At 36.3% G+C, this 26415-nt stretch overlaps 1 protein-coding gene across 5 annotated transcripts; it reads left to right on the top strand.

Moving 5' to 3' along the window:
• The first annotated feature begins 12555 nt into the window (after nt 1–12555).
• On the top strand, nt 12556–25838 carry LOC125650335 (uncharacterized). 5 transcript variants are annotated; one of them, XM_048878527.2, is made up of 5 exons: nt 12556–14249; nt 16614–16678; nt 23027–23370; nt 24098–24140; nt 24359–25838. In XM_048878527.2, exons 1-5 carry the CDS (start codon nt 14192–14194, stop codon nt 25532–25534), a joined length of 1686 nt encoding a protein of 561 aa, XP_048734484.2. In that variant the 5' UTR covers nt 12556–14191; the 3' UTR covers nt 25535–25838. The 5 variants fall into 5 exon arrangements, with proteins under 5 accessions (XP_048734484.2, XP_048734485.2, XP_048734488.2 ...); XM_048878528.2 differs by lacking the exon at nt 16614–16678; XM_048878531.2 differs by lacking the exons at nt 12556–14249; nt 16614–16678 and adding an exon at nt 17600–17782.
• The last annotated feature ends 577 nt before the right edge of the window (nt 25839–26415 follow it).

A 26415-nucleotide genomic window follows, 5' to 3' on the forward strand; every position in this document is an offset into this window, starting at 1 on the left:
GGATAAACTTACCAGCCCCGTGTTCACATATTTTATCATTAATTCTATTTCAATTTTTAAATATTTTGTCACAATATCTAATTTTTATTGGTGTTCCCAAGAACCAAGCACGGCTGTCTTTCTAATTTAACATCTCAATAACTTTCATTCATTTTTAATTTCAAATTGGCAAAATAGTCAAATGACTATACATGGCTTTAATTTCATAGGTTAACGGGTGCAAATTTAAACTTTAGAATATGATGCAGAGCAGTATTAAGGTACCCAAAGTTGAGAGAAAGTAAGAGAAGAATTAAAATCCGCTCCTATAGTCTCTGGTGTCACTCTACCGGGAATGTGTGACGTCTGAATTCTTTTATCATATTCATAACTTGTTCAATCTCCATCTGACGTCAAGGAAATTGTTGTATAGTTATAAGAGTGCCAACCTGTAAGCAATATGCCAGTTAATAAGATGTGAGAGACTTGTGATTGATCATTTGGTGATAGGGGCGCTTACCTCAACGACGATGAGAGGAAAATTATTACAGGCTGAATCTGTAAAAAACCAACAACAAAAAATCCCAATAAACCGGCTTTCACTTTTGGAAAAATATGTCCATGACTCAATATCACCTTCAATACCATTATTCAGTATAAATAATCCGTGATGTCAAATTATGTCTCATTAAGAAACATAATTAATATTTCATGGTACATGTATTTACATGCTGATATGTTTTTGTATGTGCAATCTTGCGCAGTTGCTATCAGCAGTAGCTCAATATTACAGCAAGAAAATTCCCTGAATTTATGCCCCCCGCATTACGTCAACACACGTAGGGTGAAACATGTGACTAAGACTTTCACCTGCAAAGTTTCATTGCTAAAGTAAATTATTAGATATAATCCAGAAACCATCACTTACTACATGTGACGTGGTGACTTTGACAGTAGTACACGTATTAGAGATAATCTCCAGAAACCATTCTAAATCACTTGCGACAAGGTTTTCATAAGCTTGAAACTAGTAGGGTAATATTTTGTGCTATTTCATTTCTAAAGTACACGTGATATTTGAGATATCTTGAAACCAAGGACAAACAGCAAGACGGACGAATGCTCAATGATTTACTGATTTATTTAAAACCTTTTCTCCGGACAAGTATCATTATTAAATGATCGGGAGCGATTGGTCATGACGATCGTTTCTGCTGTGTACCTCAGAGTGAGTTCACTTCAATATCATCTTTGGCAGGTCTATTCCGGGATTTCCCTCTTAACCAAGCAGAGATTTGCTGACATGCATCGGCGAGCCAATACCGTTAATGGCTTTAACAAACATTACTAAGTATGGTCTAATCACCATCAACTTCAATGTAAAAAAAAAAACCCATTGAGAATGCATTTTATCATTGTTACAATTTCTAGGTTTTGACTGTTGAAATATTGTTATAATGTTGTGGCAGGGTCCAACCAAGTTAACACACACTGATGGTCTGGGTTCTTACTCAATTTTTACTGAGTAAGGAAAAAACCTGTAAGTAAAACACAAACTCTCACAACACATAAAACAGGCTTGGGGTAATTTATGGAGTGGAGTTGTGGAGTCATGGAGTGGAGTCAATGAATAAAATTCATGTTTATCATGTATAGAATAAACATTTACAAACCACAACACAGGACTTTGATAGAAATGCTTACAAATAAAATGAAAGACATGCATTACTGAAGGAAGAAACTGACCATGATTTTGCAACTCTTAACCTGTAATTAATACAGCATTAGCGTAATTTGACTAATAGCATAGAATAATTGCACTTGAATTATGGCCATGATAATTATGCAGCATAACTAGCCAAACAAATAAGATAAATTTAAACAAAATCATATCACTGCTGTGGAGAGAGGCTAAAACCCTTCCATTTTAATCTGTCTCATGTGCTACCCAATAAAATACTAGATTTACTTCTGTCAATTTATCAATAATATTGATATGTTATATCAATCTATAATTCATCAAAAAATACTCAGCTATTTTAATAAAAACACATGAATAGGAAATGCCAATGCCAAGGCCATGCAGTACATAGTGTTAAAATGATGAAGTGATTATCTGACATTGCAGGTCATAAATTTGACCTCATTCTTGGCGATTGTGACAGGAAAATTTTCCTCCCACCTAAGGGTATGAAGGGGCTTTGACAGATGTGTGTGCAACTAAAGTAGAACAAACAGATTGAACTAAATTCCAGTGCACCTATATGTACCTATTTGTACTGGATGAGGGTGTTGAGTTACATTACTCTAAAATAAAGAGTGGCATTTGGGGGATAATAAAGTTATGAAGCACAGAGACTCATCTTCATGAATCCACTCCATAAATTACCCCAAGCCCATAAAACACTCACACAACATTTAAAGACATTTAGACATTGCACATTTAAACATACATTGCATTAACAGCACATAGAACACAATATTTTAGGGTACGCTACCAATGAAATTAATTACTTATCAATAGAATAAAATAATACAAGTAAATCTTACAAGGAGTCCAGTAATATAATATGAAATGGAGTTTATATTTTTCAACGTCTCCGGAGTGACCGTGGAGATTGCACTTCAGTAATATCGCATGGGGTAAATGAAAGCGGCGGGAACTTGTCTTTTTATATGAGTGAGGTTAGTATGAATATTAATTACTCAATTGTCATTTAGTTGAAAGGTTCCGGGTTAGAATAGGTCCTCAGTACCCCCTTGCTTGTCGTAAGAGGCGACTAAATGGGGCGGTCCTTCGGATGAAACCGAAAAAACCGAGGTCCCGTGTCACAGCAGGTGTGGCACGATAAGGATCCCTCCCTGCTCAGTGGCCATAAGCGCCGAGCATATGTCTAAATTTTGCAGCCCTTCACCGGTAGTGGTGACGTCTACATATGAGTGAAATATTCTCGAGAGGGACGTTAAACAATATTCAATCAATCAATCAATGAAAGGTCAATATACAACACGTGACTAAACTCACAATCATTCATTCATACTACCTTACACCCTCGTATTCGATTGGCTATGCGCACCAATAGTATCTATCATATAAATATTGCATGTAGTTGAGGGTAACATTGAAAATTTTCACCCCAAGAAACCGTTGTCAACCGAGGCGTAGCCAAGGTTGACAATAGTTTCTCGAGGGGTGGACATTTTCAATGTTACCCTCAACTATACAGTACATGCAATATTTGTTTTATTATACTGAATGTTATATAAACAACAAAGCAGAAAAGCTTGTAACGTTTGTTGACATCTGATCAATCACTGCTATGCGATATTTTGTATATCGATGCGGGTGTTCGTGTTTATTTCAAATGCTCAAACGACGTCGTCTAACAATCTACGGCGAACAATTTGTTGGTTTTTTTTTCAAATTCTTCTCGACCAATCAGATTCAAGTATTTTACATGAAAGTATAACAATCAAAAATAGTGCTCGCAACAACACACTTATAAATAACAACTGTGACAATGTGTTATAATGCGCATGCTATTATTTCTTGAAGTAGTGAAAAAAATTGTATAAACTGTTGTAGACTGCCTGATCATGTAATAGAGCAATTATTGACTTTTGATTCAGTCTACTCATGATTATACATGTATCAGAGAAATTCACTCTATATGGATACTCATTTCCATCCCTACCCGAACTCACAAACTCCTCCAACCAGCGTGCGACTAGCCCAATAGACACACATATAATATGTTAAGACGTGTAACGATTTCATTGTCTTGGCTACTATCTCCAGCAATAACCGATGAAAATCGTGGATTTGTGGCTACATCAAAATAAAGCTATAGCCTGTATCCTAGACATATTAGTCTCGATCACCCAAATGTCTGTGAATACTTCCCACAAATGTCTGGTCTCTTTGTTCCGTATTTTTTGTGAACTCAAAGCGGGGCTTATAGAAATTCTGGTAAAGACGTTGACTGACTAGTTCAAAAAGGTAATACCTGCTCCCTTAGAACTGACTTGAATCGAACTCTAAAGAGTTGAAGCATTTTCCACTGAAAGAAATACGTATTCAGTTAATATTATAACATTTTTCCTTCGGAAAAGATCAGTTTGGACATTTCTTTACGTGACTATCATAGCGAGTCTGCACTTGCTGCGAGCTCTAATGACTAAAGCGCGCAAAAATGTCCTATCTGAAGCTTCTGGGATTGTGACAAAGAAATTCACCACAACACATTTATAAATAACAACTATGACATTCTTTCAACAAATAATAGCATGTGCATTTTAGCACATTTCTTTGTCCCAATCCCAGATGTCCCTTGTTCAAAATGGCGGTCATCTCGCAAAGTCATATCAGATTAAAACTTGCGTAGATTATCCCAATTTCATCCTAGTTGTGTGCCCCCCTACGCGATACAGTGCGCTGCATTATGCCTAATGAATAATGAATTTTACCACGGTCATTTCAAAGATCAAAGGAATACCGCGGTCATTATTCTACAATATACCTTCATCCGTATTAACTGATTATGAGAAAATTGATATATACATTTATCTCGCTTGCACTTAGAGTTTTGCTAATGCAACAATAAAGTCGATGACTGATGATGCAATTCTATAGTCATAAAAATCAATCCATATATGTTGTAAAACAAATTCATAAATGACTGAAGAACATTTGCCATTCAGTATAAAACAATCGTCTGCATTCCGAGAGCGATACACATGTAAATATGGCGATGCACTGATAAGATTTTCTTTAACTGTATTCAAAGCAATTGATATAATCCGTTAACATCAAACCAAATACTTGAAATATTTATAGAATTGGATTTAGACATCGTGGCAAGCCACGCCTAATGTCTCCGTTTACACTACGTCAAATGCCGTGGCTGCATGATTAAAAACATCCTCGACTTTATGAATATTCATGTTCATTAGTCAACCAATCGTTGAGCTTCCATGAATTTTTTTGGTGGAAAGAAAATCATTCGGAGGTCATTGCGTGCTCATAGCGGAATAATCCAAAGATTGCCGATTGAGAACAAGCTAGACACTTTTAGGTGTTGTAAGTAATGGACATTGTTGACTTCACAGGTGTAATAAATTTACCATATAATATGCGAAACCACGCCGCTCTCTTTAGATCAACTGTAGTATTTCAGGTTTCAACACATCCACTTTACCCCGAATTTCCTCAACAAGTTTGAGAACACGATTGAGTTTATTAACGCAGAATTTACAAGCGTAACCACTGTTGTTGATGCGAATTTCATTTGGTAAATACTTATAAAACTTTACTTGCTTCTGTAAAGAGGGATATGTAGCCTTTCCCCCCGTTATTACTTGTAAACAAATACTGCATGTTGGCGCAGCCATTAAAAGATCGGAAATCTGTTATTGTGACTGTGATTGATCAAAACAATTATTGTGCCATTTCATAAATATTCATGAAAATCAAGGGTTTCGCTGATCATGCAGCCACGGTTTGAGGTTGGGTAGGTACTACCCGACTTAGTGACCGTGGCTCGCGACGATGAGATTTAAAATACTCCTACCATCTCACCTTTTTCGTCAGCAAAAAAACAAACAATGTAGGCCGTTTCGGAAACTGTCATGACCTAACAGTGACCTAATTCGTAGCTATATAGGAAAACAATCGACTGTATATTTCTGAGCCGTAGTAGATTGGAAATATAAGTTCCTGTTTTCGTGTATATTGCATGATAACCTCCTTCATCTCGAAATGTTGTTTGAAATATATTAGTCTCAGCTTTTATATTTCAAAACATTTCTCGACCTCGGAGGTTATCCTGCAACATACACGAAAACTTGATCATTATTTCTTAATTCTACCACTGTTATTGCATATCTTCACAAGTCAAGGGTTATTGAGTCGTTACCTCGCACTAACCCTTGACATCAGTCACCATTCAAAACATGGGCTCCAGACGGAACATATGATTGGTTTCCGGCTTGTAGCGTGGAGCCAATCAGAAAGCGGCTTTTATAATTGGTTGAAAACGAAAGTAAACATGCATGGTGCGACATCGGCAACATGTTGTAGAATTTGTGACCGTCGACCTATTTTCGGAAATTTATTTTTCTTAAGAAACAATTAAACGAAGTTTTAGAATACGAGCCACATGAAAACGATGGATTGTTCAAGTGTGTCTGTCGATTGTGTTTCACCAAATTGAACAAGTTATTTAGAATTGAAATAGATTAATGAATAGCTACTACATTTAAGGGACGAAAATGTGAATTATTTAAAATTACTTTACATATATAATCAACACGCAATGTTCATGATGTTGAGAAAAGTATCCCCCTCCCCCCATGATTTTACTTTCTGTGTTTGTTCTTACCAAACTTGCATCTTAAACAGGGAATCTCATTGGATGATTTAATTTTAGCTTATTGCGTCATCCACTGTCCCAAACCCATGTTTTGAATGGTGACTGATGTCAAGGGTTAGTGCGAGGTAACGAATCGAATAACCCTTGATTTGTGAGGATGTTATTGCAAAGATCAAAGGAATGTCATGGTCAGTATTCTATCTACATACGTAATACCCGATTATGAGAAAATTTATACACATCTCACTTGCAATTCGTGTGTTGCTAATATAACAATACGTAATACCCGATTATGAGAAAATTTATACACATCTCACTTGCAATTCGTGTGTTGCTAATATAACAATACGTAATATCCGATTATGAGAAAATTTATACACATCTCACTTGCAATTCGTGTGTTGCTAATACAACAATAAAGTCGATGACTGATAACTCATTTTTGATAGTCATATTACCCTGTATCGCTCGTCAGGTGGGTTTGTAAGGGCATGTTAAAACCGTGACTGCTATATTATGTGAGGTTTGTAAGGGCATGTTAAAACCGTGACTGCTATATTATGTGAGGTTTGTAAGGGCATGTTAAAACCGTGACTGCTATATTATGAGAGGGGTGTAAGGGCATGTTAAAACTCTGACTGCTATATTATCATTCTCTACCCAGAGTTCCGTGCGCTCCTCGCACTACATATGTGTATGTGAAGCTTGCGTAACGTGCCCTCTGGTAAGAGAATGATATATTATGTGAGGTTTGTAAGGGCATGTTAAAACCCTGAATGCTATATTATGTGAATAAATGTTGTGTGAAAAAAACCTAATTAATATATTTTGCAAAACAAATTCATAAATGACTGAAGAATATTTGCCATATGATTCAATATAAATCAATTGTCTAAAGTAGTTAAAACATTAATCTATGCAAGGAGATCGACAAATTACGCATAGCGTACCTAATTTAAGATTTTTTAGGCATTTGAAGCGAGTGGTTAGTTTTTTATCTGGGTCAGAGTTAGACCCCCTTCCATATTTATGGTATCACAGGGTTCGGGCCCAAAACAGGCTTAGTCCCTGTGGTGTATTCAAAGCAGTTGGTGTAATCCGTCAACATCAAACTAAAATACATGAAATATGTTTTAGAAGTAGAAATAGTATCCCCTAAAATCTCACCTTTTTGTCAGCAAAAACATGTATGCCTAGTCCTTTTCGAAAACTGCCATGACGTCACAAAATGGCCTAATTCGTAGCTATATAGGTAAATGATCAGCTGTATATTTTGAACCAATGTAGAATAGAAATGAAGTTCTTGTTTTCGTAAATAATGCAGAATACCCTCCTCGATCTGTTGTTTGAATTTTTTTTTTAAAGTCTCGGTAAGACAATTGATGCGTGACGCTACGGCGTTATGAAGCAGTGGCGGATCTAAATTAGGAGTTGAAGGGTGAGTTTAGCATACACACACATAACAATAAAATCAACCTTGCGAGTATACGATACAGAGAATAATGTACATATGTTTATAAAAAACATTTGACATTAAATGATTGCGGTCAACTTGATTAATTCTAAACTGGTGAATGGATTTCAATGTATCAACTTTTCTACAAAACATTTCAATTCCCCAGATCATTCCATCTTGTCCATGAGAATCAAAATTGTAAAAAACTTTTACCATCATTTCAGCAACCCAACTTTAAGTACCCCTTTTCGTAGACAACGAGAAGATAATTGGATCAAGACTCCGAGCACTGCATTTCCATATGCATGTATATATGGATGCAATGACAATGTATGCAATGTAGGAAATTTGACTAGTCCACTAGGAAAAAAGTGAATGTGCTTGGACTTTTTCCAAAATACACAAAGACGTTAACGTAGTCATGGATATCGTTCTTATAAAAACCAAACACTTGATTCAATTTAACCTTACGTCGACAGACAATTAGGTCCACGTCATATTCGCTAAAAAACTTTACTCTGTTACATTGAGAAGTTTGAATACGTTATTTGAAGAAGCAAAAGCTGATCCATACTTGGATTCTTCAACGCCAGAATATAGACTGAATTCTATAATTATGGATGTTGCCCATCACAGGCCCTTTAAACCGCCGCAGTTTATGGATGATATTCCTTCTGAATCATGCCGTCAGATCCTTAAGCTCAAATTTACAAACAAAGGAATAGATGCCGTCAACATAAACAACATTCTTTGTTAACTTCTTTTAAAAAAATTAATCTTGTATTCTAGCATATTTCAATTTCAAGTCTACACCCTGTATTTCCTACTATTGTATCCAAACTTTTCAATTACAAACAGGCTTTACAGTGCCTAGATATAGACCAGCTTAAACATAATCCACCTACGTCGTGTTCTTCGTCTTCTTTCAACAATAGTCCAGCTGGACATGTCATTACTGAGGATGTTGAAATCAATTATTTTAAAGGTCCTAAATACAGAGAACCTCGGTCTTTCAACTGGCGACAGAACTTCATCTCTATAATGAATTCTGTCGAATATTATGTCAGTCGATGGGCTAAATATGAAAAAGAACTTGATACCACGTTAAAATAGATAAAAAGTATAAGAGGAATATTAGACACATCAAAACAAAAGTACGTACCATCTATCCTTCTGTATTTAGTAAACCAGAAGTGATAAAAGAATTAGATAGGTTACATGAGGAATATGTTTTGGTTCCAGCTCACAAAGCTTCTAACAACATTGTCTTTTGGGTCCCGTAAAACATATTTCATTGTTTTTCACTCTCGATCTCTCGAAATGTTCCGGTAGCGTATGTACAACCTTCACTCAAGCGTATAATTAATTCCACTTGGATATTGATCAATATTAATGTATTAAATCCAGCCTCTGAGGGAGACTATCCCTCAGCTGACGATCAAGAGGATACTTTTATGGACTTTAGTATGTGTGGGTATCCTCTTGGATATGTGGGCCTTACAATTATTACTATTATCACTATTCATAGCTACTAAATGAATATACAATGTTGCCAATCACAGGCTCTTTAAACCACCACGGGTCATGGATGATATTCCTTCCAAATCATGCCGCAAGTTCATTAAGCTCAAATTTACAAACAAAGGAATAAATGCCGTCAACATTCTTCGTCATAAAAGAGTTCAGTCGTATATTCCAACATGTTTCAAGTTCAAGTCTACACCCAGTATTTCCTACAAATATACTTCTACTCTTGCATCCAAACATTTTAATTATAAAACAAACTTTACAGTGTCTAGATATAGACCATCTTATACTTAATTCACCTACTTGTTCTTGTTCTTCATCTTCTTTCGCTTATAGTCCAGCTGGATATGTCATTACTGGTGATGTTGATATAGTTGAAAATGAGGACCATAAATCACTTATTATAAAATATCCTAATTACAGAGAACCTCGGTCTTTCAATTGGCGACAGAACTTTTCTCTATTATGAATTATATCGAAGATTATGCCAGACGATGGGCTAGATATGAAAAAGAACTTGATGCATTGTCAGAATGGATTAAAAGTATAAGTGGAATATTAATATCCCGCATTAGACATATTTTTAAAAATAACAATAGTACGTACCATCTATCCTTTTGTGTTTAGTAAACCGGAAGTGATAAAAGAATTAGATAGGTTACATGAGGAATATATTTTGGTTCCAGCTGACAAAGCTTGTAACAACATTGTCTTTGTTTGTAAGACCCATTATTTTTAAACGAACTTGGCATTAATTCCACTTTTGGTAATCGTACTTATACTCCAACTGCCCTTTCAAAAGATGAAAATCTTCAAAAGGGGCCTCCGTGGCCGAGTGGTTAGAGCATCACACTGAAAATCACACGGCCTTTCACCTCTATCGGCGCGGGTTCGAATCCCGCTCGTGCCGGTAAGTGAGAAAGTTTCCCAGTTTACTTTCGGAAGGTCGGTGATCTCTTCCCAGGAACACATTACAAGTTAAATGTGACACCCGGGATGACCCTGAACAAAAATACAATGTTTTCAATAAAGTATCTTTTATTCGAGTTGATGTAAGCAACTCACAATTACCACGCACTATTGCACACATATTTTCTTTCCATACTGTTTTTATATTTTCTTATTTCTTTATTAGTTTTTTGTCTACACCATTTACCTTTTTCCTTTAGAAAACACAAACGTATGGATGATAGAGGCTGTAGGCATATTTGCCAAACCCAAGCATAATCTGGATCATCCCGACGCCTGTGCATACTCCCCACAATCTGGTTATACAAAATAATAATAGCCTTTATATCTGCGCCTATAGAAGTTACTTTACTTTCTAGAACGTTGAAGGATAAGTTTTCCACTTTAAAAAAATATTAATTCGGTGTGTAGAACATCTTTCTTCCGGAGAAGATGTACGTGTGTATTCAGACCGGCTCGTCCTAGTGTGACTATTATGTAAGTTCAATGTGATGTTTGGTGTGACCTTAAGTTTAAAATACAAGTGTTTTCAGTTAATCCTGATAAAGCATCGTTTTCAGATTCCATACAAGAAACGCACGATTTTTATCATGCAATATCGCAATCGCATTTTCATTTATTTCTGTAAACTAGTTCAGCGCCATCTAACGGGGAAGGTTTTTTTTCTATACAAACGTCGAGATGATCCAGAACTAAATCAAGCACAGATCAAAAATAGTGGCACTTCACTATTAGTGACGTATCTACATGAGTTACAAATTTTCGAATGGGACGTGAAATAACATAATATAAACAAACATTAGAATGCATTACCTTTTTTTAAATGAAAAAGTAAAACAGTGTTCGCATGTTTCAGTCGTGATCATTATGAAAATATCAAAATATTTTGTAAAAATAGGTCATGTAACGGTTAATACATGTAAACTTTTCCTCCACAGAAGTTGACAAGAACACTGTTAAAGGATCAGTGCCATAAAATTAAGTCATTCTTCACCTCGCATATGATGCTGAAATTGATAGCACATCTACCCATTTTACATGTGCTGGAGACATTAAGCAAATTATGGTTCATACAATAGTGGTCAACAGGGATATAAAACGAAAAATATGCCATCACTAATTATAGCTGATAATAAGAAGATCGAAATTAGGAGCAGATATACGCTCCTTGATGGATTACATTTAAACGTACAATAAGACCACCCAGCATGGTTACATCATGATCCTTATTTTAGGATCGATTATTAGGTGCCGGCGCTGGTTGTAGTAAGGAACAGATGACCAGCGATGGGATTAGTTTACACTGTACAAGTACTGACTGGATACTAGGATACGAAATCGGAGTTATGTCTCCACCGTCGAAAGCAGAAATTGTGGCAGCCATACAATTCACACACTACGAAAAGTAAAATAACTTGCAGACCATTAAACAAACAGCAATTTTTAGGCCAATGTTGAAGCACATGACATGTAAAGTGATATACATTCAGACAGACAGACAGACAAATAAGCTACATGAGCTTCTGGACCGGCTTAGCTAAACGCTACACTGGCTGTTATAAAGGTTCATATATAAGTTATGGACCCATGTGCACAACCTAATAAAAGACAAACGCCGTGTGCATGTGTTTCCATTGATAAAGAAAACAGACATGAGCATCAATAAAACCTAAATCTAAGTGTTACAATAGTCAAAAGGAGAAAAATTAATCGATGTACTACTTTTCGTCTGATGAAAGGATACAGCAAATTCGGGATTTTCAAATTCAGAAGGGAAAATAAAATGACTGGGTTCCAGTTAGGGAAATATTGGGCACTTTCTTCTTCTGATGAGATATGTCTCTGGGGAATGATAAATAAACCTCACAATTCATTTGACCAGAAATTAACACGACCAAACAGCAGCCGCTTGCCAGTCAAAAATCATAAATCGATCGCATATTTATGAACGTATATAACTTGAACGCAAATGAGTTGGCCTATCCTTTGCAATGTGTTGTGTGGAATAAAATATCAAAAGAGATCTTATTTCCCAGTAGATAACATGCGTGATTCTGGAGTTTCCATCGATAATCTGTGGAATAGATGGCATTTTCTTTAAAATCAATAGCAGAACATATTTTCAACAAGTATAGATTTTTTTAAAATTCAGATTCCAAAACAGGCAAACTTGAGTTGATTACAATAATCAAGAAAAGACATACGGAAGGACAAAATAAAAATAGATAACAAATGTACATTATCTGTGAGGATCATCACTTTAACAACATTATCATGTCAAGCACAACTGTAAAACATGCATGACTACTAAAACATAATGTCTTTAATGAATAAGACATGTTTTCTTAAAAGTACAGGTCAAAAATTTACGAATCTAAGATACTTCTTCCTTGAGCCCTAGACATTTGATATGTTAAGAATTTTTAATATACAAAACAACACATAAAACGTTAAACTTCCTTTTAAAAAATACATCAATGGATAAAATTGTCCGTTTTCTTTCTTGGTTATTACTTTGACCTGCGCCTGACCGAACTTATTGTTGATGTGCATCCTCAAACAGTGTGGAATAAGCAGGGGGAGCCAAGTCAATAAAATCGGAGCTATCATATGGCCTATGCATTAATCCTTTACACCAAACGCCCCCTCCAATTCAAGGTGTGCTGAAAATATCTGGCAAACGCCATCCTACCAACACTGTAGTACTAGAGCACATATGATGCAGACTCGAACAATTCAGAACTGTGACGAAATGTGGTTGACTATTTCGGGTAAAATTGCATCATGCCTCTCCTTTAAACCGGAAACCAAACCTTTAATATTGATTTTGTGATCAGGTAACAATGGACAGAAATGTCTCATTTCAGTCAGGGAGACCTGATTAACGTCAAAAGCGTTATCTCAAGTGCATGCTACACAAAATTCACAACCACCTTATGCTTCCGGGGCACTTGTCCTTGATGATAAGAGACAGACTGTAGTGTTAAACGTTGTATCGATTGATGAAAAGTCGCGTGTGTGAGAATGCAGGTAAATGCCCCGAGGGGCTTGTAACTGCCTAGTTTATCAAGATCAAATAAAACCAACATATCATTAGCGCTTACCATCAACTTAAATTAATCGCATCCTTTTTGTATGCTGCTGTACTAAGTTCAGATCGCGGTTTTTAAAGCACGAAATTCAATGGATTGATTAAAAAACATATATGGAATTCTTCCCAGACGCACATGAATTGATCTCAACATGTAACTATCGTCATGAATCGACAAGGGAAAATTTAGAGTTTATAACGATAAATGTAGTTGAAGCATTTGTTTTTTATATGAATTCCGGGATTTGATGTGGATTATCTCGCCACGCCCCAGCCATTGCGCTGCTGTGTGCTCCTCAATACGGAATTAGTTCGATACTTTCTGTCTTCGATAGCTGCAACATACAACGAACGATTCATCGCAGCAGTGAAAGGCATCTCACGAAGTATAAATCAAAGGAAAACGGATAGAATTGGATTTTGTACCCAGACTCGCACAAAATCGGTGCATTATCGATCTCGTTTGGAGAAAAAACAAAATTTATGAAAGAAATCTCGCATGATTTCGCCCGCTTCCAGCAACGCGTATTCTGATAGGCGGAGCACATTTTCGAACGCTTTAACAAAGCGGGTATGTGTTAGCTTGTTCAATAAATCAGGAAGAGCCGTGCTAATGGATAACATTTTCAAAGCGTACTGTTTATAGTTTTTCTTTGGATACAACGCTTAGCAGGAACGATGAGAAATGAAGAACTAATATTTTATTAGCGGTATCCCCAGTATCCCGCTCAGAGCTTGTGAATGAAATTTTGAAAGCCATTGTGATGTGATGGGATTCGGTGATCTTATGTGTTCCGTATGGACATATGTATTTGCTGTTGGATATCTTGTCGAAGTAGGGGATTGCATAAACAGGGTTTGTATTTCGCATCTATTACATGTATATTTATTGTGGGTTTTAATTGTTATTTTTTCAAAACAAAGAATTGTTATGTCACGTAGTTGGTTTTAGGTTTGTAAAGTGCATGTAAATACAATATTTGCAACACTGCGAAAGCATCTGAATTCTTCTACAGGTACATTATTAAGTATAGTTTAAATCTGCCTTAATAATAAAAGCATTCTCATTATCCCGGGTTAAATATTGATTCGGAGAGATCCCTGACCTTTTTGAACATTTTAATGGGTTGGATAAAATAATAATCGTGTAGTTAATTGCGCTGAAACATAACTTGCTTATATTTTACAACTTTAATGGGGGTAAGGCTTTCAATTTCTAAACAAGTACATGGTAAATCTTCTCTCGTGACAATATCTTGACACCCGACCCGGACCTAACATTTTGGTCGATTATCTCGGAGAAAAAGGAAGACATGGTGTCGTAAACAGGCCACGCAGAATTCTCAAAGTATCTTTTACATCGTTTATTGCAATTAACCACGGCTCATTAAGTTTCATCTGTCTTTGTTGCGAATGTCAGGTATCCCAAATCCATTGATTGACTAGATAATATAGACCCCCTGTTGGAACAGGATTATCTATTATGCAAAGTTAGAGACGGACGACTAGATACATTACTAAAGGGCTCGTCATAAAACTGACAGTCGAGATGGAATCTTTTTAAATAATGATCTCGGAAGATTAAAATTCATCGGAATGACAAAAATGGACGAGCTTTGTGATTCAAAGAAAGAAAAAACATAGGGTTTCTTCTATTTTCAACTCTTTTGAATGATTTTTGTCATGAGCTACTGAATAAAGAATAAGAATCTTTTACTATGGTTCTTTTAAATACAGTTTCTGTTGAAAAGGGTACTCTGCAATTTATCTCTATATTGTTGTCAGTGAACCTAAACCCCGCAGCTCAAGAAAATTAATAAATGTAGAAGCATAGCACCATCTGAAGTGCTCGTCTTTTGGTTGAAATACCGGTATATGCTCTCGAGTTGAACTGATTTTCACAGCCGGACTCTAAAACGAGCGCCGTTGTCTAAGATAACAATCACACTAAACCTCTCTGTTTAATAGAAGCTAGGGTTAAATAAATATCGATAACAATAAAAACAGGAACAGTTCAGGTTTTAGACAGAGAAGTTTTTATGGCAGAGTTGAATTATATCTATTGTATGCTGGGTGCTACTGATGTAGCTCTAGTGTTGAGATACAATACAGTATCCTTTCTAGTAGTTTATTCTAATTCATCGTTAAACAACAGACTTTGAAAAACTATGACAAAGATTAAAAGCTACTTCTAAATCGTGCTAAATACAAAGTCCTTATCTACTTGGCGACGCTGTCCGTATTGACCTACATTTGCTAAGGCATCGAATCTACAGTTAATTTTTCGCATCCCACCTTGACTTACTAAGTACATAGCTTCGGACTACCGTTGTTATGTGGGAGGCAATCTTATGTCGCTGGTAAGTAAAGGGCATTGTTTTACACAACCTCAAGAAGTTGTTCGCCTTCGGTCAAGTCGCTAATTAAGCCCCAGAGCAAAGCATAGACCTTGATATCATGCAGTCAGACAATAATGGGCTATTAGAGTTATGCATTTGATACCGATGATAAGGATATGATGATATTTATGACTGGTTTATGTTTGTTTGTGGACATCAGAAAGGTCGGAGCGAGGATTTTATTTGACTTTTTGAAAACGTCAATGAAATTTATTTCATATCAAAATATCTAGTTTTGTACAATTTTCTGTCAACATTCTTATTTTACGATCTTGTGTGCATGCCATATTCTTCATATTTTTGTTGAAAACATAACATTTAGTTTTCTCACATGGAGCAAACTAGATGTAGGGGCACCTTCTTGAACGACGTGCAATTAAATTAGCACAGTAACAAAATCGTATTAGGAGGGGTAATTAAATATTTTGTCACCCAATAACGTGTTTTACTGCTCCCAGTCACGTTAATGTCAGGGGCAGCCAACACGTAAACTGACTCAACCTAGAACTGCAACGGAATGTCGATTTCAAAGAACAGTATTCTGGTTCCTTTGTTGATTTTGAAGGCCATATGCAACATACAGCTGTTTCTGTGTTCAGTCAGGGTTTATTTTTCTTTCTTTCTGGTTTAACGTTACGTCACGATGATCTAAGTTGACTTACTAGGTAAACCATACATTAGTTTTACTGGTTCATTGTAAATGGAGAGAAAATAGAGTCCACCTTCGGGAGAGAAAAAAAGATTCATCATTGCTATCGTCGTCCGCGCGTTTTTGTGCGCGTGCTGAATTTGTTTGATACGACCCACATGTCTAATTGCAGGATACACACGTGGAGAAAAGTCGTGTCTTCATCAACAACTCATCATAATTTGCCAAGATAACATGGTACAGGAAGAGTCTCTCTGCAAGAATATATATTTATGCTATTAGACCAGTCTGTCGAAAATATGATTTAGATGATTATTTCACACTAGTCAAGCAGCACATTCTGAATATATTTGATGAATTACACGTGCTACGGTCTAGGCGTGCAAGTGATTTAAGATTTCTCTATGCAGGTAATTTTGAAGTAGAAGGATTCTATCTGGCATCACAAACAACATCCCATTTTGACATGCCTGGTGACTATAACAAAATCGCCACGAAATCGTATATTTTCATTTTTTAAAAAGAAACAATAATTAAATTGTCCCTTGTTTAGTCTTCGAATTGGAACCATTTTTGAATTCTTAAAAGTAGAGGCATAAATTTCAAGTAAACTGTAGGCGTTAGTCTTGGAACTTGCATTTTTATATATGATACTGTTATCGATTGTATATCGTCTGCCGCAACGCGATCACTGATGCAGTTAAAAAACTTTGTTCAAGGAACATAAGCAATAAAAATCGCTCATCTATATACAGGCCTACATTGATCCCTCTGTTTTTGATTTGATCTCTATACTGTTAATGTAGACGGATTCATCTAAAAGCATCGTTAGTGTCAAATGCAGAACACAAAGAAAATTCTTCCATCGACCGTCTTCGATAATTTAACTTTTTTTTCATAGTGGTTTGCAGAAAAAGTCATTTTTTGAAAGAAAAAAATCAATATTCGTCTTTGTCAGTATATCATTTCAAAATTTGTGACGTCAATAGGAGAAGATATTTAGAATGTAGCAGAAACGTACAAACTGTATGGCAGACGACATGTGTAAAGTGGGAAAACGGGACCTCATGAATTACAATAACCGTCCCTTAGACGACCGCTGTACGTGAATCAAAATGTCTAATTTTTTCCTGGCCATCAACCCCCGAGGCGCGCACTAAGTGCAAAACATCTGTTACAAAATTTTTGTGTAGCAGAAGTTCAGTGAAGATGCACTCCTATTTCACAGGATTATGATGTACACTGTACATTCTACCCTTATTTTTTTTCTCACTGCACGTTTTGGATGTCTTGTATTGGGGTTAACTCAGTTCAGTGGATATCATGATCAGGATTCAAGAAGTAAGAATTTTTATGGGTCAGTTTCATTTGATAAGATCAACACGATCTGAAAAAGTCTCACGAGATAACTTGAATCAATGGACATGTTGCATTTTCATTAATTACAAGTTTACAAATTGCAGATGTACATCATAAATATTAAATATTCATGTTGACATGAATTTTGAACAATAGCAATATCATGACTTTCAGGTGAAGATAACTTGGAAAGGCTCACGTGAGCTCATTACGAACTTGTTTCGTTTGACAGAAGATAAGCGTCAGACGTAATCTTTCTTTATCATGACGCATACGCGTGTAATTTAGATTCCGCAGGATAAGACACGTTATATATGAATTGGTAAGGCCCCTACCGTCTGCCCCAATCCATCAAATGTGAAATTGCAGGAAATTCTGGTACAATGAAAGTGTCCGTCTGCCACGTTGATCAAATTGGAACATCTTGTCTTATTATCTGAATTAACAGGGGTTGCAACCAGTTCTCTGCAAATTATCTCTCTTTCTTTAAAATTTTAATGCGAGAGTACAAAAGTGTTTATCGAGCAGATTTTGGCTACGAGTGCACAGCACGATTCTTTGGAAACCTGCATCAATTCCTAACTTATCTCATTTTTACATTGAAAACATGGAACGAAAAGGAACCTAAACCTGTAGAGATTTGCTGATGCACTCAATATCTGATGAATACATCTGTATATGTTTTGGCAATCAGTACTTAAAACCTACCTTGTTGTCTTTAATCTGTTGGCTGCAAAAATATGTCTGTTGATGGCATATACCTGAACGATATCATTATACATGTATAGATGCAAAGGGTAAAAAATCAAGAATGGCATTACATTATATAAATGTGAAACTTCTCGAAGTTCAATTAGATTGATTGCTTTTATATTGTTTAACCTCCCTCTCAAGAATTTTTCACCCATATGGAGACGTCACCATTGCCGGTGAAGGGCTGCATAATGTAGGCCTATGCTCGGCGCTTACGGCCTTTGGGCAAGTAGCGATCTTTATCGTGCCACACCTGTTGTTACACGGGGCCTCGGTTTTTGCGGTCTCATCCGAAGGACCGCCCCATTTACTCGCCTCTTCAGTTAGAAAGAACGCAAGCTCTTTATACATTTGTATATATACCAACATTCCGGAGGGGAGAGAAACACGGAGATGCACTGTGATAAGGTTTTTGCCGGACAGCATTAAACTTTGGCAGAAATAATTAAGCAGGCAGGTGGTCACATTTTATCTTCAGCTTCTGTAAATATTTACACAATCCTATCGGTATAGTCGTGTGCCGAGTTGAACTCGGGCAATGCAAAGAATCACTAAACTGTATGAATCCTGGATTTTTCACCCTCTCAACGAAGCTCGAAATTGTATGCAGGTAATTTCGTTAAATATATAATCTAAAAAGGAATGTAAATGATGAAATATGCCATTGTGCATGATTCAAATGCAGTGCACTATTATAGCTTGCTAACCCTGCGGCGAAAATGAATTGATGACACTTCAAGTACCGGGTATATTAAAGTTTTAACACCCATCTACATGTATATTGTTTGTATTCCTTTTATATGTATTAGTCACACATATAATATGAAATGATTGAACAACATCCTACGCAAAGAGATCATGAATCTTGAGACGAGTATATTTTACAATGCTAATAGCATAGCGATATAAAATGAAGGATGGTATGGGAGCAAGAGTATGTTGTTGGCAGATATATACTTGGCGAAATCAGAAAGGATTTGTTAAAAACATTCAGACAGACTGTAAACCTCCGCCCAGTCCCTCAAACTCTAAAGGTAGCATGACTTGGTCACCTAGCCAAGTACTGATCACGCTCGCCGTTGAATAAAACGTGATCGACGTTGATATAGCTAACTCACTAACTATCTGTAAATAGCAAGCTATAGTAAGTTCCCTTACAGTGGGTAGATATATCTAACTCACTAACTGCCTGTATATAGCAAGCTATAGTAAGTTCCCTTACAGTGGGTAGATATATCTAACTCACTAACTGCCTGTATATAGCAAGCTATAGTAAGTTCCCTTACAGTGGATAGATATATCTAACTCACTAACTGCCTGTATATAGCAAGCTATAGTAAGTTCTCTTACAGTGGGTATATATATCTAACTCACTAACTACCTGTATATAGCAAGCTATATATAGTAAGTTCCCTTACAGTGGGTAGATATATCTAACTCACTAACTACCTGTATATAGCAAGCTATAGTAAGTTCTCTTACAGTGGGTATATATATCTAACTCACTAACTGCCTGTATATAGCAAGCTATAGTAAGTTCCCTTACAGTGGGTAGATGTATCTAACTCACTAACTGCCTGTATATAGAAAGCTATAGTAAGTTCCCTTACAGTGGGTAGATGTATCTAACTCACTAACTGCCTGTATATAGAAAGCTATAATAAGTTCCCTTACAGTGGGTATATATATCTAACTCACTAACTGCCTGTATATAGCAAGCTATATATAGTAAGTTCCCTTACAGTGGGTAGATATATCTAACTCACTAACTGCCTGTATATAGCAAGCTATAGTAAGTTCCCTTACAGTGGGTAGATGTATCTAACTCACTAACTGCCTGTATATAGCAAGCTATAGTAAGTTCCCTTACAGTGGGTATATATAGTAAGTTCCCTTACAGTGGGTAGATATATCTAACTCACTAACTGCCTGTATATAGCAAGCTATAGTAAGTTCCCTTACAGTGGGTAGATGTATCTAACTCACTAACTGCCTGTATATAGCAAGCTATAGCAAGTTCCCTTACAGTGGGTATATATAGCTAACTCCCTAACTACCTGTATATAGCAAGCTATATATAGTAAGTTCCCTTCCAGTGTCAGTTGCGTCCTGCAACTGTTCCTATGCACAGATCGCTTCCGAAATATCAGCAGCACTTGCCAGATATTTTAATGTGTTCTATGTACTATAGTTGACATAAAAACAATAGAAATGTTCTAAATTTAAACAAAGTACTTTTGCACGTGTATATATATTTTTTGCGAGAAATATATAAAAAAACAAAAAACTTTCTGAGTAATTACGGCAAAAATTAAGACGGAACTGCAATCATTCCGGAAGTTGCTCACGTCAAAACAAAGCATACTATTTCAAGCAACAGTTTTGTAATCATTATAGAAAAAGTACACCTGGTTGTTAAAATCGTAGCCCTGACTTCCTTTTTATAATGTCAAAGAGGAAATGATCTTGAAGAGAAATATTGATTATTGTGAAGGGGTTATTGTTCAGCAACACGCAGGCCCTTGTATTACATAACTAATATTCCATCAGAATAACAACCTTTAAATTAGTTTCTTCTTAACTTCCCACTACGATCGACGTTTCCTCGTTATCCATTGTCTTGGAGTGGAATAATGAAAAACACAGCGCAATCTTTGTTTGACGTAAGTGTTGTATAGCAGACCTAATTGTTTAATGTCGGGTTCTACATGTTTTGATATATGTGTAATTTGCATCCGGTATTTAATTAATTTCCTTGGATGTAAAAGGCACGGGATATCTTTTTATATCAATTAGTTTCAAGATATTCGTGAAATAAGGAATCTTTAGAGTTCAATATAAATTCCAAGTGGAACAAGATTTTGAATTATAGTCATTCCCGGATCACACTAACTCTGAATTTCAAGGCTGACAAAATAGTCAACACATATTTTAATTCTGTCAACTTCTGCAAATAAAGTGCGGAAATGTAGTCTGTTTGCATTGTTGACGGAAAGAAATGACTTGTCAGCTATTGTGACGTCATTTGTCCGCCGTTAAATTTCATGGTGGGAATTCTGGAATGATTCTAAGTATTGGTATACACGTGTAAGGCATTACATTGTGATTAAAGATATAGGTGTATGGTATGATGATAGACGGTGTTCCAATGTGTCTCGGGGACACCAGAGCACCTTACCGGTCAGTACATGAATCACTCAGGCAGTAGCATCGTGCTTCAAAGTGGCAACCGGAAGAGAAATAGAAAAGTTGGAAGTTGACTTATCATTAAAAAAAAAAACATTGACAAGCAAAAAAAAAAAAAAAAAAAGGATTTTGTCCGATTTTCAAAATTCTAGTTCGTGGCATCATATTACAAACTTCGCTAAATGGTTTTTATTCATGCATTTCAAGTTCATTTTCTTTTCATTCATTACTACTATTACAAGTAGGGACAGTCCCCAATATATCCGTATTTGCATTACAAAATAAAAATATTATGATCGCTGTTCCTTCCTGATTCTACAGATGAATTTTTGTTTTAGTCACCCCTTTCCATCAACATTAACTCGTTAACAAGGACAATATTCAGATTTAGATAGGAAATCCCCGCTGAAAGACGTCGGGGTATCGATTTGTTTAAAGCTTTCCTCCATCGCAGGAATGACAATGCATCCAAGACAAGAAATTTCCTGGTGAAATAAAAAAAATATCGAAAAATCTAGCGCGCAGACTAAGCAAATCCCAGAAGATTTCTATTTTTACACAATTTGTATCCCCTTTTCCCACTCAGGTCATAGAAAACATCTTAATTCTTCAGCCAAAGCGATCAAAATCGTTTTAAAATTATCAAGGGATCTTCAACCCATCTCGTTATTTGTGCAAGCGCGTCATGGATTAATCGCACGTGCTCTGCATACGCCACACAGAAAGATAATTAGCTCTATTTTTCTACAGCTTTTACTGGGCGGAACGTGCGACACGTAATTCATAGGCGTGTATCGATCTCTTTGGTCACTTTTAATCAAGTTTTGCATTACATTCAGCATACAGTATCGATAATATGTCGAAAATAATGTAATTCGCACCCAATTTATACGCCACCCTGACGTCGATAAGTGGGTTCTGAACACTTACAAAATCTGTCAACAGAACTTGAAGCCAATGCAATTATTAGTATCATTGCAGTCCCCAGGAAGTTGTCATAGACCAGATTAACATAATGAAAGCCATTAAATATGGTTAACAGTTTTGAAACTTCAACACCCTTACTTTCTACTTAGATATTGAATTTCGCCGTGCTTTAATTTCTGGAGGGTGTGACTTCCGACTTCAATTATAAACTTGGTAAGAAACTGTAGACATTATAACGCATTTCTTTATGAATCCATCAAGATCTGTGGATTCATAGTGAGCAACAAAATAATCTAAATACAAATGAGTAAAGGAGATATATTCGCCTGGAATGAAAATATATATTTTTTTATTTTGCAGTGTAACACTAGCACCGATCACCAATGCAGCGATCAAGAGTACCGGACACATATATATTCAAATCCAGATGCATTATGGGACATGTTCCCTTGTCCACCTCCATGGAAACCAGAGTTGATATTAGAGTTACCTTGGAAAGAACGCCTGGGTGATGAAGATGGAGACAGACTTTGTACAAAAGTAGCTAACCGCTGCGGTCTCGATCTACACAAATTGCAAGCACTAGCATTGCAGGATTCACTCATCTTTAGTGACTGTGATATAAAATGTTTTATTGGCCTACTGGTGGGATTTTTAGTGACAGTGTGTTTGTGTGTGGCTATAGTGACTTTCTTCATAAGAAGGTAATTTGCCTTTTAATTACATGCACAGTTCTAACTGTTCTGTTCACGTTTATGATTGTCCGATCATTACCATATTGTGTATATTTGATAATGTCGTATGACCTTAGAAAGGTGCGCACGCATTACGCATGATTATGGCATAAATGTTAAAGGATATGACGTGTTTATATAGAATTTGGCGCGCGGGAACTGTTAAAAGGTGAATTCCACTCTTATGCATGCATTAATGTTTTGTAGAAGTGAAAGCAGGTAAATTGTGTGAATTGAAAGAAGCATTTCGAATGTAGCACTTCAATGTTAACGCGGTTGCCTATACCTGAGGGTCATTTTGTTGGTCGTCTGTTCATTTGTCACAAATTTATAACTTCCGTGTTCCTTGGAACTTAGTGAAAAAAGACCGTTGTCTTATAACGTATAATCATGTAATACTGAACTACTTTGACTATTTAACTATAGATGCTTGAAAGGAATTTGTAGCAGCCTTTACAGAGCACAACCGCTTCTAAAAATAGAACGTCATTTTGTGATATTTGTAAGATTTACAATGTATGTGACAAAGGCAAGAAATATTAGAACATTGAACGTGTCTGTTAGACGCAGCTAATTGTGTTGCTTGTATGCATTCTGCAGTTCGCTCACATTATTAAGACACTGGAGTAATTATTTCACAAACAGTTAGAGAAACCGTTATTATACCACAATATTAATTATTATTCTATTTTGCCAGGAGGAAGAAATCCCCCAAAATACCTCATCACAAGGATACTCGAGTAAGTATCTCTTACCAAATTCATTGTGCATAATAAGTACTATTTTTAGTACTTCGTTTGTTCGTGTTATAGAGAGAGAGAGAGAGAGAGAGAGAGAGAGAGAGAGAGAGACTATTAGCTTTGTGATATTTTTATCATATATAATCATATACAGTAGTATATATGCATTTTTTATTGAACACTTTTAAGACAATAAATGAAACTTCCAATTATTTCAGGTCATTCTTACCACCAACGGTGTACATACGAAATTAATGAATGGAGAAAGTAGTCCCATTGAGAAGAAAGAAAAATCTAATTTCGACTTTTCCCGTTTCTGGTGTCGTAGTAACATTTACGAGTCCGACGACGTAAAACGCCATAGGAGTGACATATCTGAAAACGAGTCTTTAACCTACAGCGGAGGGGATACTTCACACACGTATGAATCTGTTAATACCAGTGACAAGAGCTCTTATCGAATGTCGGATTCATCTAGGAATCCTCGTCTGAGCGAGGAAATAATGCTAGAACTGAAGGAGAAATACAGTTTCAGAAATTCAGATTCCTCCCATTCATATCAACCCCAAAGAGTTACCTCCCCTGTATCTAACCTGTTGTATGAAATGCGAAGCCCCAACCAGCCTGTAAGTAATGCGCTTTACCAAACTAGACGTTGTCAATGTGGTGCTTGTTCTCTTCAGTCGACCAATCATATTCCGCGTAATTGTCCGTGCAATATTTGTAACCAATCAAATTCATCAATTCCATACAGAGGACAGTTTATAGATATTGGACAAAATTATAATGTCCAACAACTTAACGCTTATCCTTCATCGTGCCATTGCTATCCAAGATATATAGAAGAGCACAATTTGAAAGGACATCTTGAGTTTGAAAATTTTCCATACGCAGACGACAAAATTCATTCAGGTGTTCAAAGTCATTCCTTATATTACACAGATAAAGAAAATACAAATTTTCGCCTAAATAGCGGCTGCAGTTGTAAACAATGTGCTCAGCAGAGATTTACAGTTTCTGACGAGGGTCATTCGACATATTCAGTAGAAAGTGACATATACGGTGTTCCCAAAACTGATCTGAAATATCCCAGAGAAATACATTGTAACTGTCGTCAATGTACAAAAATGATTCCTATAACTACTTACACCAAACGACTATCGAGAACAGGAGAGTATAGTCAAATGGATAATGCTGAGATGCAATTCATATCGACAGACGACATCGTCGATAGCGATGGTCCGGAACACAGAAAGCGCAGGCGCAGTAAACCAAGACCACCTATTTCCTCAACAGCCTCTTCATCCGATAACACAGGAAGTGAAAAATCTTTTAGAAGTGGAAAACTGAAAACCAACGGTTCCCTCTTTAATTCGAAGTTAATCAGCAGATAGCATCAGAATCCTTCATTATGAAATGTTGAATGAAGCTTGTGCTTCGTATCTCTACAGAGGCTTGGTATGGTGTATCTTTCAGATTACTGGATGAATTCAAACGAAATGGTGTTAAATCTGTCTAAGTCTTTGATGCGAAATCTATGTTCTCAATATGTTTGCTTATCTGCATTGGTGTTCTAATTCGTGATGGTACAATATTTTTCGATGGTACACAGATACTAGTATTATAAACTGAAGAGTGTTTTCTGCTTTCGTTGCATTCCAGCTGAAAGTGATGATGTAATAAAATGAACGAAAAATACCAATTGTTGTCCACTGTGTCATTTAACGGAGTTACTAAAGAGGTGGACGTATTCTGTCCAAATTACATGATACATGTCTCCATTGTACAGTGGTCATTTGAGTTCAAATCCTGTAGGTAATATTAAGGAAGTTAAGACTGTTTAGCTCACCTGAGCTGAAAGCTCAAGTGGACTTTTCTGATCCGTCCGAAAACATTTAACATTTTCAACGTCTTCTTCAGGACCACATTCACCCAAACTTGCCATAAAGCATGCTTGGGTGAAGGGTATTTAAAGTTGTTCAAGTGAAGGGTCAGACCCTTTTCAAAAGGTACATGTAGATACACATGTAGTTAAGAAATAGTGAAATGTTGTATATCAACATTTTTACTAAGCACTCGGCTACATTTGACATGCATCCTCAAATTATTGTATACATTTGTATACGCCCGTCGAAGTATGGTCTCGTCCGTCTGTCTGTCCGGACCTTGTGGGCAGGATACAGACTGAACCATAAGCCCTAGGACTTTACAACTTGGTACATTTGATCACCATGATGAGAGGAAGATGCCTATTGTTTTTCAAGGTCAAGGTCGT

The sequence above is a fragment of the Ostrea edulis genome, chromosome 5 (genome assembly GCF_947568905.1).
Source record: "Ostrea edulis chromosome 5, xbOstEdul1.1, whole genome shotgun sequence".
NCBI classification, from domain to species: domain Eukaryota; kingdom Metazoa; phylum Mollusca; class Bivalvia; order Ostreida; family Ostreidae; genus Ostrea; species Ostrea edulis.

Bases quoted from the DNA above. Each gene is read 5' to 3' on its own strand.
- LOC125650335 (XM_048878527.2), top strand. From the start codon at position 14,192: ATGGACATATGTATTTGCTGTTGGATATCTTGTCGAAGTAGGGGATTG. The intron at 23,371-24,097 runs GTAATTTGCCTT...CTATTTTGCCAG, and splicing joins GTGACTTTCTTCATAAGAAG to GAGGAAGAAATCCCCCAAAA. The intron at 24,141-24,358 runs GTAAGTATCTCT...CAATTATTTCAG, and splicing joins CTCATCACAAGGATACTCGA to GTCATTCTTACCACCAACGG.